The sequence below is a fragment of the Protomyctophum parallelum genome (genome assembly GCF_964188405.1).
Source record: "Protomyctophum parallelum genome assembly, chromosome: 13".
Lineage (NCBI taxonomy): Eukaryota > Metazoa > Chordata > Actinopteri > Myctophiformes > Myctophidae > Protomyctophum > Protomyctophum parallelum.
Window position 1 is genome coordinate 34,895,080 of NC_139708.1, and position 16,462 is coordinate 34,911,541.

The 16,462-nt window shown below is 44.1% G+C and overlaps 1 protein-coding gene across 1 annotated transcript; it reads right to left on the minus strand.

The window, feature by feature from the left end:
* Positions 1-625: 625 nt before the first annotated feature.
* Positions 626-16,129, minus strand: LOC310868615 (piggyBac transposable element-derived protein 4-like; the record flags this gene model as incomplete). Its single annotated transcript, XM_083779070.1, has 7 exons — positions 15,909-16,129; positions 14,526-14,606; positions 13,499-13,554; positions 7,366-7,497; positions 3,122-3,220; positions 2,876-2,947; positions 626-2,181 (listed from the first exon to the last, which is right to left on the minus strand). Exons 1-7 carry the CDS (start codon positions 16,070-16,072, stop codon positions 626-628), a joined length of 2,160 nt encoding a protein of 719 aa, XP_083635196.1. The 5' UTR covers positions 16,073-16,129.
* Positions 16,130-16,462: the final 333 nt, after the last annotated feature.

A 16,462-nucleotide genomic window follows, 5' to 3' on the forward strand; every position in this document is an offset into this window, starting at 1 on the left:
CTACTTTACCCAGAAAATAAGTGTCTAGCCTATTCAGTGCTTTACTTCTAGGCAGTTGCATACACCTTGGTTTGAGAAAAGAACACTGACACTTTTGAATCATCTCTCCACCATGAATTTATTTTTCAGAGAAATACTGTAAATAATACTGTTTACAGAGTATACATGCCATGGAAGTGTTGTTTTCGTCGACTAAAACTAAGACGAAAAATGTTCGTCGACTACCTTTTTTCACTGACGAAAACTACATGGAAACTAAATGAAAACTATGCTGTGATGACTAAAACTAGGACTAAATATTCAAATTTCGTCAAGTGTGCACGCAACACAACATTGTTGCGGCAGATCTACAGACTCACAACGCGTCGCGACGGCTATTTTCAGCAAGTGTAAAATCAGCCATTACGACGGCATCAAGGCCCGCCAAATACATTTTAGTCTACTAAATCAACTGTAGATTTAGTCGACTAAAACTAGACTAACACTAAAACATTCCAGGTGACTAAAATGTGACAAACTAACTGAAAACTATTCAAGAGACTACGACAAACTAAAATTTCAGTACAGCACCTCTTCAAAAAAACAAAACATTACTTCGTCCCTCTGCACAAAGGTGCATGTCACATCATGCATGGGGTAGTTCTTGTTCCGTGTGGTACCGGATGTGACATGCACCTTTGTGCAGAGGGACGAAGCACACCACACACTGAAAACTGGTCTCACGGCGTGGCCCCCCCTCTCTGTGTCGGCTACACATCCTGCATCGTTTGCCAGGGTTTTTCTTCTTTTGAGTGGGGGGAAGCTTTTCCAGGACATGGAGTGTTGGCAGGGGTGCAATGTTGGCCGTTAGCCTGACCCTTGGATCCTTGTGAGGCACTCTCCGGGTCTCTCGTTTGGGCGTAGACCACTTCAGGATGACAGAATGTATGAAGCTCTTCATGTCTCCACAGGCACCTTCAGGATTCTGAATGCGATACAGGACAAAGGCATTGTACATGCTAATTTGGAAGAGACACATGAGGAACTTTGTTGTCCACTTAGATGTTTTCCTGGTCCAGGGACAGTAGGTGATGTGCTGATCCAACTTATCCACCCCGTTCATCCATTGATTATAGTCTACCGCCGACTGAGGCTTTTCATACATGTACTGGGTCCCGCCTTTATGCCACTTCACCACATTGACCACAGTGTCCTGGTGGAAGGTCGACACCATCCTCACCACCTTTCTATCCCTCCAAGCAACAGACATCACTTTGCCGGTGGTCATGGCAATTCTGTCGTTGGCTTTCAGGGTGGAAAGGCTGGCCTCCTTGATCTCTGGGGGTGGGCCTCTGTTACCCCGAATGGTTCCACAGGTATGCGTCTTCAGTTGCAGAAGGTGCTCGCACAAGGACACGCTGTTGTCCATGTACAACACATGACCCTTCCCTGCCAAGTCTCCAAGCAGAGAGGTTACGGTGTCCAGCAATGAGTGGTACTCTCCAATGTACGGCTGTAAGTTGTGGCAGTACGCTGTAGAAGAATCAGCTAGAATATACGATTTTAACCTAGCCGGTTTCAGTGGGTTAAAAATCTGGAAGGAAAGCTGTCCTTTCCATAGCAACGTCCCTTCATCTATGGCAATGTTCTGACCCGGCTCAAACATCTCCCGCCATCTCTTTACGAGGTAGTCCAGGATGGGGCGGATCTTGTATATCCGGTCCTCTTTATCCTCCAGGCGATCTGTGTAGTGGAGGAACTTCAGGATGAGTTGGAACCGGTTCCGACTCATTACCTTACCGAAGTACGGCGTTGCCAGTGCTTCGTCGGTTGACCAGTAGTCCGCCAGCGCTGGCTTGTGTATGAGCCCGGTCAAGAAGACTAGTCCGAAAAAGTCTTTGAGCTCCTTGAAGTCAACATCCTTCCACGCCTTGATCCTGGATCTGGATTGACACGGTGGCATCGCTGCCTTGCTCCGCGCTGCATACATGTTAGTCTGCGTCACCATCACAGTCAGCAACTCATCAGTGAGGAACAGTTCCAAAAAGTCAGAAGGCTCTACAGACTGCATGGCCGCTGCCTGGCTGCGAGGTCCTGATGTTCCAGTGAATGGAAATGACTGGGGCTGCCAACCACTTGCATCCAGATGACGCCACTCTGGCTCAACACGTGGAGGCTGGACACACCGTGGTTTGCCTCGACCTGAAGAAATAGAACTATATAATTACTTACAATAAACATCAGCGCTAGAGGTTAACAGCCCAAAGGCCCACAAAGCGGCCCAAACTTCTTGTACATGTACATACACAATACATACTTTGTGAATTGGAGAGGGAAATCTAGTGCTCTCTAGAGCTGTTGCCCCTGCAACCAGACTACGGATAAGCGGTTGTATATGTACTTGCATATCACACTTACACACACAATGTCCATCCATCTTCAACCGCTTATCCGTAGTCTGGTTGCGGGGGCAACAGCTCTAGAGAGCTCTAGATTTCCCTCTCCAATTCACAAAGTATGTATTGTATATGTACTTGCATATCACACACACACACACACAATGTCCATCCATCTTCAACCGCTTATCCGTAGTCTGGTTGCGTAGGGGCCTAGAGACCTAGATTTCCCTCGCCAATTTACAAACTTGTAAATTGGCGAGGGAAATCTAGAGATCTCTAGAGCTGTTGCCCCCGCAACCAGACTACGGTTCCAAGTCAAATGGATCACCACCATCACTGGGCTGGACACATGCAGACCTTAGATTTGCAGACCTCTTCCGACCTGAAAATTCATATACATAATTACTCATTACCCCCACACACACACACACACACACATACACACACACAAATGTACAATACACATTTGTGTGCAAGTGTGCAGAAATGTAACTTACCTCTGCCTGCCCTGCCATCAGCACCAACAGAGGCATCTGGTGGCGAGAGAGCTGCATCACATATCTCCACATCTGAAAATGGCACAGAGTACAATATATATTTTAGTCAGAGAACTAACAACTAACAACAATCTAGGATGATATGCACTATTTTATATGATTTTTTTTAGCTTGAATTACATAATTCAGACAGTCCCAGACAGTTGCCATTTAGTTAGTTCTGAAAATGAATAAAACAAATCTTGCCTCCAGAGTAAAGGGCCGACTCATCATCTTCATATTCCGACGAGACGTATTGGTCAGACTCGTCAGAAGTCCAAGTGACATCGTCAGACGAAAATCGCTCTACAAAAAAGGTAAAAAAAAAAAGAACACAAATCAATAGGCATGAATTAGTTAGACACTATCCAGACTAACAACTTACATTTTAGCGATTCAAATAAATATTACAGGTCTGGCCTATTCACACTTTTCCCCGCCAACGCACTGGGGACAGAGTCGTGTGTGTGGCCCATCCGGTGGGATGCTACCACGGATGTAGCGTCACACTGTTTACACTTTACACGCTTGCATGGCCAGACTGTCGCCTCCCACTGTCCCACCCACATTCACAATAACGAATAGTAAACAACACTGACATTCATTGATTGATTGATTTCAGTATTTAACAGTTTGCAGAATGGGTACATTTCACATGAAAGTTCTAGGGTGGCCAGACGTCCGGTTTATGTCCGGACAGTCCGGTTTTAGACCCACCTGTCCTCCTCCCACCTAAACCTCTGGCCGGACACATAATTGTCCGGCTTTTTAGCTGTCACTTACGTTACGTCTCGGTATTAAAGGGATTGTGACATTTAAAACACATTTTTGTAGATTTTTTGGCTTTTTTGGCTTTTCTTGACATCAATTTCACACAAAAAAAACGAAGTTTGAACATTCAGTGTATTCTCTGCTGTCTGGACTCTTGTGAATAATTATGCAAAAATGTCTCATCTGGTTGGACGGCAGGGATATACGTAGATCCCGGCTAAACCTCCGCCCCCTCCACTCTGCTCCCTGCCTAGTGCCTACCCTCTCTTCTCCGCTTCCTCATTGTCAACCGCGACTTTGTTTCTTTGTAATACTTACTAATAATGTCTTCTAGAGAAAAATCAATCTGCTCTGTTGTTGGCTGTGGATACCAACTTACACTGGATACCAACTGGCCTAGATGACTCTTTTACGTTGTCAAAGAAGCGCATCTTGGGTTGACAGGAAAGGGGGAATTACCGACATCTACAGGCTAAAATAATGTGTTTTTCCATGGCTTCTCAGGATGAACTTTACACATGCACAAAAACTCGTGTCAAGAAATACTGGAGTGGAGTTGAGTGTTCAAACTTTTTAGACACGTTTGAAGGACCATGGCCAAGACTTTTAATGTTGTTAAAATTATGTTATAAATCATGTCATAATACCTTTAAAATCTCCGCAGCTCGGATGCTGCGCAGCGAGCGAGTCATACACACACAGAGGCAGAGCCGCAGAGCATATCCCTCAGCCTACTCATTAGGTCACGTTCGGAAATAGCACACTGAGCGCACTGTGCAATGCAAACTAATAGGCGAGTGTGCTCCGGTGCGGTATTTCTGAACGTGCCCACAGTCATTCTCAGCTGGCAGCCAGCCCTTTGGCTCCACATGCAGCATGCTTGCAACGTCACGGAGCCAGTAGGCAGTGTTGCCATGTCCGCTTATTATAAGCGACTTTGGGCTTGTTTTCTAAAATAGTCTAGTCAGGCTTATTTTAGGCTTGTTTTCATAGACATGGAGCTGATGGAGGTTGCTTGTTTCTCTTCCAAAACGTGGCAACACCACCAGTGTGATAGTGCCGGCTGGTTTGATGTGGAATGTGGATGGTGTACTCGCTATTATGCTGTAGTTGTGCTTGTGCAGAGATAGATTAAAAAAAACAAATATGCCGAAAAGAAAGACTTAATTTAATGAGGAATGGATCAATGAACTAGAGTTCATAAAGAAAAGTCGGATTGACAGTTTCCATGCATTTTGCACTTTGTGTAGAACGGATATTGACATCAGCAGCAAAGGTAAAGGCTCCATTGAACGGCATGCACTGACAGATAAACACAAGGCAAATGTGAAGAGTGCAGGAGCATCAAGCCTTTCAGTATTTTACCACCCTGTTGGAACACCTATTGAGAACAGACTAACAGCAGCCGGGAATGTGGGATGGGACGGGAGGGGAGCCTCTCCCCCGTGGGGGCGAGGCTTCCCTCCTCGTCACCTCCCGCGACCCCTCCCCGTGTGCAACCGGAACTGCCGCACACACAATCGCAATGCATTATGGGCTGTATGAAAAGTGTGAATACGCTTACCATCGGTAAATCAGTGCTCGTCCCTGCCGCTGCGCCTGTGTCGTTCACGCATCGGTGACCAAGACTGACCGGAACTCTCGTCCCCAGAATCGATCCCAGACTTCAGAGGAGATCTCAAACTATTTTGCGAGCTGTATGGAGACTCTAGTCTAGTCTTTCCAACCATGCACGGGTGAGACGGGAACGTGGAGTCGACGCACCCGTACATGAGAAGACTGGGATGATGGGACGGAACCAGGATCGATCGGATTCGGATGAGAAGACTGAGATGATGGAACGGAACCAGGATCGATCGGATGAGAAGACTGGGATAACTTGATCGAGCAATGCTGTGGTTCATCTTCCTCTTCATCGAACTCCAACTCAGAACCCGTATCAGCCTTGGGGATGGCACGGACAAATGCATCCAGTGTTGACTGACCACGGCCCGGAGCTGGAGGAAGCCTGCGCCCCCCACGGGTATGAGTGGACCGGCCACGAGCTGCAGGGCGACCCACACGAGTGTCACTGGATCCTGCATGCCCCGAAGATGCACTTTTACGCGCAGCAGTAACACTTGGAGCTACACCACTGGGCCCAGGTTTGGCCTCGTCGCCAGCACCACCTCCTCCTCCACCACCACCACCACCGCAGCGGCGTCTCAGGACCTTTCCTCGCCCGGCTGCAAAGGCTGGAGCTACACCACTGGGCCCAGGTTTGGAGTCGTCGCAATCATCATCACCTCCTCCACCACCGCAACGGCTCGGGACCTTTCCACGCCCCGCAGGACCGTACGATGTACGCTTACGAGCCGACATGACACGCTCAAACTCGGACAAAACAAACGAACAAACTACAGATACAGATCTCTCGTTCTCTCTAAAACACGTCTTCACTCTTCACTTCAATACTACCTACTCCCACAAAGCGGTGAGAAAATTGCACGCCTTTATATATGCCACTATTTGTTTTGATTGGTTTCCTTTGATTTTTGCTTGCTCCTTTTTCTCCGTATTGCTGGCCGAGGCTACATTGTCACCAGCCTTAGCTGGCTTCTTTTTTTTTGCATTGTCCACGGATAGATGGGGGGTGGGGTTGTAGGGAACTGTCTGCCTCTGTTGGCTCCTCTTTTTTTATCCTCTTTATATCGTCCACCGATGGCGGGGGGTGGGGGGGAGCTACTTCCCTGTGTTGGCTGACTTGGCTCCTTCTTCCCCGCCTTAGGAAGGGGTACGGGGCGCGGGATACCGGTAATTTCTATACTCACTGTTCTCCAACTCACACACTCCTCTCTCTCTGTCTCTCCCTCTCTCTCTCTCCTCTGCATCTACTCTCTATAGTTTGTTGTTGTTTGTGGCATTTAAAGCAGGTTTTTCTGGTTACTGTGTAGCTGGTGTGATGTGATCACGTGTTGTGGCGGTTTGCTTTGATGTACGGCTCTGATATTCACAGAGCAGTTGCGCAAGACTTCAATTGACAGTTCTCCGCTGAAAAGACCCTTTACTTTTATTAATTGACATTAATCTTCGGCAATGGCGCGGAGGTTGTTTTAAACATCAAAACATTAAACGCCATTGACTTTGAAGGGAAAATGTACGTCATATGTACTGTAAACGAGCGAATCAGCTAACCAATCACAGGCAACAGGCATTCTGATTGGCCAGTATGAGATGATGCATGATGATGTACGATGATAAGAGCTGATTATTCTGCTAAATATGACGTAAATGAAACATCAAAACATTAAACGGCATTGACATTGAAGGGAAAATTTAAGTCATATGTAAACGAGCAAATCGGCTAACCAATCACATGTTGGTGGGAGCGCTTTTGGCCAATAAGGGACCACCTTATGGTACCTTATGTAGCAATAGCAAATGTCCCCTAATTTTAATTGATGTACGTCGATGACAGGAGCGCCCCTCATTTCACACGGGTGTGATTGTTTTTGTGGATACAACCTCATGAAACACATTTGAACAACTACTTTTGTTTTCAAAAGTAATGGAGGAGTATAAATGGACTGAGTGAATCGATAATAAGACCTCAGAACTAACTATAATAGTAAAGTTGGTAAAAAAAAGCAGGGCTATCAGGACAACAAAAAGGTTGTGTTCCAGTAAACATCAGTATTTACCAGTATATCCAGAGAACTCGCTGTTTGTGTCATCTTCCCGTTTCACAGAGGTTTGGGTGAATGCTGACGATCTTTTCCGTTTGACCGTCTCTCCATCTCCATCCAATACACGTTTCGCTGTTCGTCTCCTTTCTGGGGAAGAAGAAAAGACAAATATGTTAGGATACATGCCAGACTGCCACCCGGAGACATATTCATTAGTAAGTAATTATCATTAGTAATAAAGAAAAATCACACCCGTGTGAAGTGAGGGGTGCTCTTATCATCGTACATCATCATGACGTAAAATAGACACTGTCTATTTGCTCAGACACTATGACGTAAAATTCATTGTCGATGGGAATTTAATGTTTGTGTAGGACAGCTCCCACTACGTGGCAGCTGGTAAAAATAAGTGAGATTTTTCCATCATCCATTCAATACTGCTTGGTTTTGGCCCAAAAGGCTGTCAAAATACAGAAGCTGAGATATTTGCATTTCTTTATAAGAGCTATATACAATGATGCAATATAGCTACCGCATATTCACCCAAATTAAAGAACAGAATCTCTGCTTTAATCAGTAAAATAAATTAGACGTGTCCCGCTTTTTGTTCTATAGTTATTGATCGTTGAACTCAGCTGAGATATATAGCACATTTTGTATGTAAAAGATTTTCTCAGACCCATATACAAAATGTTCTAATTGCGACCGGAGGTTATGAAACCTTGCGTTTTTGACACCTAACCCACAATCCCTGTCACTCTCCCCAGGCAAGCCCCCAGGTCATCGTGACATCACGTGACATCAGCCCCTGTCTTGAGTCCTGTGTCCTATGTGCTGTATCCTGTATCCTGTGTCTTGCTTGGGTCCTGTAGATTCTGAGGATTCGAGATCTCGCTGGGCAGTGTAGTCGTGATCCCCACAGAACCTCTTCGGATTCTTCTTATATGGTTCACTAGATGCGTGTCATGACGACGATGTCAGGCGTGTATATCCATGAGGTTTCTACACTAGTCTGATGTCAGCGCTGGATATCGCTGTTGGGTGAAATAGCGAAGGCTTTCACCTAGAGCTCCATATATGGAGACAACCTATAGCTATAGCTGATGCCCCCCATGCCAAAGCGCCAACGCTCGCCCAGCACTCAACATCCCCATACATGGAGAAAGCCATATATGGTACCCAGGTCTCGTAAAGGGCGAGGTCACTTCTCGCCCATGTATACTAATATTATATACTGAATTAAAGAACAGAATCTCTGCTTTGATTAGGAAAATAAATTAAATGTATCCCATCTGTATAGTGGTTAATTGGAGTAGTCAGCTGTGGGGTGGGGGTAGGGAACTGTGACGGATATCGTGTATTTGTTTGGTTAACTGTATGTAATGTGTTTTATTTTCGTTTTATTTTTCGTTTTGTCATTATTTATTTATTTTTGTGTTCTGTATTTATTATTGTCAAAACATTTCGTGATAATATTTTATTTGTATTTGTGCTGCCATGGGGATGTGGGGGGAAAATATATGTCAATTGTTTTGAAAATACTTCTTTGTACTGTAAAAGAAATCAATTAAAGAAATGTTTAAAGAGAAAAAAAGAAAATGTATCCCATCTTCAGTTCTTTACTTATTGACAGTTCAATTCAGCTCGCTTTTCACCAAAAGAGCTGAATAAACTGTGAAATAAACACACTCCGGCTGAAAAGTCATTTTAACCCTATAGCTGCAGTGACACTGCATACTGTACATAAAACAATAGAATGGAATAATAATTCCCCCAAAAAGTGAGTTTTTCCCATTTTTCGTTCTGTACTTATCGATAGTTGTATAGTATGAATACAGCTTGTGTTTATTTTTTTTGCTAAGCAATAAACAGAGTAGACTGAGGCTGAAAGTCATGTCAAACTTTTATTTGTGTGCTTCAGTGAGCTACACTGTATGTCTGTGCACATTGTAAAAGCTTATAAGGAAAACAAAAGCAACAAAATCACATCCTGTGTGAACTGAGCAGGGCTCATAAAGTTTACTGAGACACTACACTGTCTCTCTGCATTCTATGCTCCAATAGTTTACTGGGATACCACTGTATGTCTGTACATTGTAAACGCTTGTAAGGAAAATAAAATCACTCCCTGTGTGAACTGAGCGGCACTCATAATTTATAATCTAAAACAAAATGCTCAGTCAGCACACTATATCAATGTTTCTTACTGTAATATTCGTACAAAATAAAAGCTTCCCTGAGCAAAATACAAAATGCCCACTATATCAGTCTCTCTTACTGTAATAATCATACAAAATAAAAACGTCCCTGAGCTAAATAAAAAATACATAGAATACATATAATAAATCAGTGCAAAGTCAACATAAATACAAAATAATAGAAAACAAAACATAATCAAGACAATGACTCAGTCAAAATAATTCTTTTTTGTGTGGTACACAGTGAAACACGCTATATGGAGTGGTACAGCACACTTTACACAGTAGTAGCGTGTCTCTCTACGGCAGGTCTTGTCTTTTTTGTAACAGACCCTGCATCTTTTACTTGGGTGCTTTTTTTTCGGTGTTGGAGGAAGGCTCACAAGCTCATGACCTTCAAGGCTGACCATCAGCCTGCATTTAGGGTCAGTGTTCCTGGGTGCCCTGGGTGCCCTGTGTAACCTGGGTACCCTGGGTGCCCTGGGTAACCTGGGTGCACGTCGGCCATTGCCTACTCCCCCACCCCTGGCCTCCTCCTCGCACACCTCTTCCTCGCTCACCTCCTCCTCCTCCCTCATCTCCTCCCTCACCTCCTCCTCCCTCACCTCCTCCCGCTCAGGCCTCAAGTTTGTCCAGTCTGACACAATGCTGAGAATAAACTTCATCAGAGTTTTGCACTGCTTCCCTCCTTTATACTGGTAAAGAACGAATGAGTTGTACAGAGAGATGGAAAACATGTAAAACACAAATTTCTTGGTCCATTTTGTGGACTTCCTCATGAATGGATATATATTCTGATGGAGGCGATCAACTCCATTCATAAGGAAGTTGTACTCTGCTATGCTATGTGGCTTTTGCCGTGGCACTCTTTTTCCCTTTTGTTTTTCCAACACAGTCTGCATTTTGTTTTCATGGAAAGTCGACACCATTCGTACAATGCGTTTGTCTCTCCATGCTACAACCATGGCGGTGCCATTGTGTCGCATTATGAACTCTCCTTTTTTGAGGGTCGAATTGGAAGCCACCTTGATTGCAGGTGGTACCCCCCTGTTTTTTCTTAGGGTCCCACAGACCTGTGTACGCAACCCTTGTAAAAATTCACACATTTCAATGGAATTGCAGTAATTATCCAAATAAAGACGATAACCATGGCCCTTCAAGTCACCGATCAAATCCGCTACTGTATCCTCCAAGTAGGAATGTTCACCAATATAAGGCCTCATACTGTACAGATATCCATTTGTAGAATCACATAGCCTGTACAATTTCACGCCGTAGCGTATAGCCTTCAATGGGTTGTAAACTTTGAATGACAAGGGTCCCCTCCAGGCCATCATGCCTTCATCTATACAGATGTTTTCATGTGGGGTGTACATCTGTTTGAATTTAGCTGTCAGGTAATCTAACACTGGCCGGACCTTATACAACTTATCTGCTGGACAAGCTGCACCATTGTCACTGAAATGAAGGAAACGTAGCAGCAGCTGGAAACGGTTCCGTGACATTGTATTGTTGAAATGTGGGGTGGCCACAACCTCATCCATTGACCAATACATCTCAAGGGATGGCTTCTCAATGATGCCAGTGAGGAAGTAGAGCCCTAGAAAACTCTTGAGTTCTGTGAGGTTGGTTGCTGTCCATCTCCAAACTCGAGAGTGTGATCGATCCTCACTAACCTGACTCAGACAATGTTCTGCATACAAGTTTGTTTGATGAACGATGTCCTGTAGCATCTCATCTGTCAGGAAGAGTTGAAGAAACTCTGCTGGATCACTGCCACCATGTAGGTCACCAGTGTGAGGGCCCGGGGTCCCAGTGAAGTCCATCTGTATCGGCTGCCAACCCACATCAGACCAGCCATCATCTGTTGGAGGAACACAGCCACGAGGAGGTCTGCAAGGCTTGTCACCAGCTGTGAATTATAGAAATATGCAATTACCTTAAAATACATTGTCTTTATTCATTTTATACATCTGCTGCTATGCTCACACACCTTTTTTTGGTACCATTTGTAAATCTGTAGAAAAGTACAGAAACAAATCTTACCATTTTCTCTGGCAACAGATGTTGAAGCAGAACTGCTTGTCGGCTGTTCCTCAGACAAAGACATGCCTGAAAACACAGGAAAAAAACGTAAACTATAGGATCGTAGAATGCAGAGAGACAGTGTAGTGGCTCAGTAAACTTTATGAGCGCTCACTTCACACAGGTGTGATTCTTTACAATGTGCACAGACATACAGTGTAGTGTCTCAGTAAACTATGATCAACATAGAATGCTGTTATCTGTTATGATTTTTTTACCTGCAACACCGGACACACAGGATACAGTGCCACCGCTCTGTGCTTGCTCCTCCTCCACGTCTGCAGTGAAAACAGTGAAAATGCAGGACATGCATATTCAGAACTAAAAGACAAGTAATTTTATGCTTGGTTGCATGATGTAAATAGCAGATCTACAAGCTCAACGCGTCACAGCACGACGCATGTAAACATACATAGAATGCAATATATTGACGCTACAATGCAAGCTTCTGAAAATGTCAAATAAAAATGTTTCACTTCTTACCTGACAGACAGGCTTCCGCCTCTGTCTTCTGCTCCTCCTCATCATCATCATGCTCCTTGTTGTCTGAAAATACATTTCATCATCATCATCATTATCACAATGCAACATGCATATTTAGCTACAGTATGAGTTGTAAATTATAGTGCATGTGAGGAGTGTAACCAGTATACACTCACACACACACACACACACACACACACACATATTTTGCACGGAAATATACGTGTATACAGTGTAACCCCCCACCAACCCTGATTCACTGCGTCGCGTCTGAGTACAGTAGCAAATACAGTAGCAAACTTTTAGTGAATCAGACTGGAACCCAGGCTATAATGAAATGAAGATCTTACCACTCGCACGGCACTCAGGTCCAGCGTTCATTTGCAGCGACTGTGGCTCATCTTCAACCGTCGCTGGCTTCTTATTCTCGTTGATCGAGACCGTGTTGTCGTCAAGTGAAGCGTCAGCCTCAGGCTCAGAATCCGTCTCCCCAGGTAACTTCTTTTTCTTTACCCAATAACGTGCCATGCATTCATCTAGGGTTCTTTGCCTGGGGCTGCCTTCACTCGCACCGGGGAGCGGGGGGTTGGAGGGAAGCTTTTTACGTCTTCCTCGACCTGGTCCAGGCATAATGGCGGATTGGGGTGGATGATCGCCGGTGGATGGATACAAACAAACTAAACACTAAACTAAAACTATACAAATCTAACTAATACTTCCAACTACAAACTAATATACAATTAATAACTGTACTACTACTATTGATTGATTGATTGAAATATTTATTAACAGTTTGCAGAATTACAGTACATTTAAAGCACAAACTCAATACAAAGACGACCCAATTAAGCATTACACTTGTTTACAACAGGGTCCACCATGTTCAATTCATCAAAACATTTAGAGACGTACAAATAGACACTTCTATATAGTTAAAGAATAGAACAGGAATTCATCATAAAGGAAGCAAAAAGGGAAAAGAAACATACAGTGAGGGGAAAAGTGGGGGGGGGGGATTCACTACTACTACTACTACTACAAACAAACCTAACACTAAACTAAAACTATACAAATCTAACTAATACTTCCAACTACAAACTAATATACAATTAATAACTGTACTACACTCAGTAAATCTCAGTAAATCACTCAAGTTGCTCAATAACTAGGCTCGCTCTGATCTCTCTCTGTGTGTCTGCTCTGCACTGCAGTCATCCGGTACTTTTTTAGAAACATATCTTGGTCACGTGGTTTATGGATGATCAATGGTGATCTAGCAGGCTCACATAGATGTATATGAAGCGCAGAAGAGTGATCTCATGTAATCAATTAAAAAGCTTATATGACGGAGTGTTCTGCCAGAAGCAGTTTTTGGCACTGACCTGGGCTTTTTTCTGTTGAATGGGATCCTGACCTCCTCTGTGTGTTGCTGTCATCACTGCAGAAATGTAAAGACAGTGTTACATGATGTCCCAATAAGAAAACTACTACTATTAACTACAAAATCACTGAAGCACACCTCTCAGATCCAGATATCGCTCTTCGCCCCAAATGGGGCATAAGGCATCGATACTTGATGCAGTTAGCCAAACCTAAAAGTCTTCTTGACGGGTCATACCAGCTCTTTGAAAATGACCTTATATTCCCTTCCTTATATTTCTGTGTGATGTGATCAGGTTGACCAGGTCCTCTTTAGGAGTTGTCTTTTTCCATCATGAGGTAGTTTACCCGACACTCGTCATTTTGATCTAATCATTCATTTGTTGTGACACGCTGTCTGCCCAGTCTGCTGAACACTAAACAAAACACTAAACTAGACGGACACACATTAAACTTTACTAAACTAAACTCACATGCGCGTATTGCAAATAGTACCCAGTCTTCACTTATTTATCCGTTAACAAAAATCTCCGTTTTAGTTGCCGAAAACACTGTTTGCGTGTGGCTGAAAAGCCCAAACGCACACGAAAATGTGCATATACGTGTAGCCTAGACCTAAATGTTTTCACCTTGATGAATAAAGTAATATGATCGTTCAGCTCACACTATTGAGTCACTGAGGTTTGATGTATTTTGTGCGTGCATGCTCTCTCGGCTTTGACTTTAACTGACGGAAAGTACGTTTGTTCCCCCATATATTTCGGCTCACAATGTGAGCCCATTTGCTCATTTCCTTTTTTCCCTGATATAGGCCAAAATCCACCCCCTTCCAGCATAAAAGTGAAAAAATACTTATTCGCATTTTGAGGTTTTTCCAGGGCCATTCAGGAGTTTATGCGCAAGAGCCTTATTGCACTAAACCAGCGCTTAATGGAAACACATCTAGAACTACTACTATTACTAGAAAAGCACTGATGCTCAGGCTCAGGAGCCAGCATCGCTGTTTGCTGGCGGCGGCCACACACTCACCTCTTAGACTTAGGAGGTTGCCAGGCCACATCATGTGCATCTTCATCTGCTGAAGATGAAACCAACGAAGAATCCTCCTCACTTCATAAAAACATGTAAAACAACTGTTACAAGATGAAAACACATGCCACACTATTAATTTGTTGTAACGATGACATAGCGGTCACCCACATTGAAATTAATATATATTATGAACCAAAAAAATAATATATGCAACATAGTTTATCAAACGTGACATGTTTTCTTCGAAATTGGCCACCTGCATATGTCGCATAAGCTATAGAAACATATATTATTATATCCACATACAGTAGTGCATATAGCCTATACTGTGTGTGTGTGTATATATATAGGCAACGACTATGGGGTGCCTGGTAGCTGGAGCACCCCTGAAGAAAATAGGAACACAAAATAGTATTCCTCCGCTTCCCTCCCCATGACTGGTTTTGTCACCTTTAGGGGGGCTGGGGCCACATGGGAGGTTGGGTGTTGCCTGTTCCCAGAACAGGTATTCAAATGCTAATATGGTGGCTTTTGTTTTAAAAGTTGCAGTACTACCCTTCGCTGTGGCAACCGAGACCCATAACTTTTTCGCCCCAGATTATAACCTGATTATGGGATATATTCTGCATACAATTGCCATTTATTGGTATAATATGTTAATTTATTTAAAATTGAGAAAAGAGGCCGCACAGCTCGTAGTCACGATACTAGAAACTTATTAAACCAACGTTTCGGCAAACAGGTTGCCTTCTTCAGGGTTGCCAAAAAGTTGGTTTAATAAAGTTTCTAGCATCGTGACTGGCCTATACGAGCTGTGTGGCCTCTTTTCTTAAGTAAAAGTTTTATCTCCTGCGGTCAGCACCCCCCCCCCCCATGTGTGCGCTCCTACCTTTTTGTTTGTTTGATTTATTTAAAATAACACCATGCCTTTTCATTTCACGCACCGCCTGAAGGAGCTCGGGCACGGCGCACCACAGGGTGCACGTACCACCGTTTGGGACCATGTCCCTGGAAGATATAGCCTACTGTTGTAGTATGCCTATGTAATGTTTTACATTTTCGAAATCGATAAAATACATCTACGAGAGTCTATTCTAACAATGACACATGGATGCGTGCACTCAAGTGAATGCACCGCCAGAACAAAGTTTTAGCATCCACGAACGATGAATCATGCTGCATTGCTCCATGCACGCCATTCACAGTTTGCACACACACAAATAAGCACACGCGCGCGTCCATTCATTTGTCGAGTAACAGTCTTATAACTATAGTAATGAGTAACGATGATTGATAGTGATGCATGGATGCGCACGTATGTAATATGGACGCGTGTGAACGCACACCATCAGCCAACAATTTGCATCCATCTTGACTCACCTCTCATCAACAACAATCGGATCGGCATCTTCGTCTGAATTGTCTGAGTCGTTAACGTCGTCAATGGGGGGATTTCCACTGAAAATGTTGCCAACTTCCACTGAGTCAAAGACCTGTTGTTTCCGTAGCTGAATGAAACGGCTCAAACGATTATGCAGGTCCATTTTCAAAACACGGACAAAACTCTCTCTCTGTCCAAGGCAGCTCTCGCTCTCGCTTCTTCTTGTAGTAGGCTACAGCCTCTCTCCCAGTCTCTCTCGCTTCTTCTTGCCTACAGCTCTCTCTCTCCCGCGCGCCAACCGAGTCCGACACATCGGAGGCGTGACTCGCGTGAGGCATAGATATGGCGGGGGAGGGACTCCCTTATTTGCGGAGCCTGGGAGTCGATGGGCGCTGAAGGGACGCATGATCGCATCCCCTGGACGCATCACATCATCACACTTGTTTTACAGCGCTGGCTACTACTAGTAGGGCGGCGGACGGGGTTATATAACATCACAAAAACTATGCCTAAACCTAACTATAGGTCTGGTCCATCCATAGCTCTAATGCCG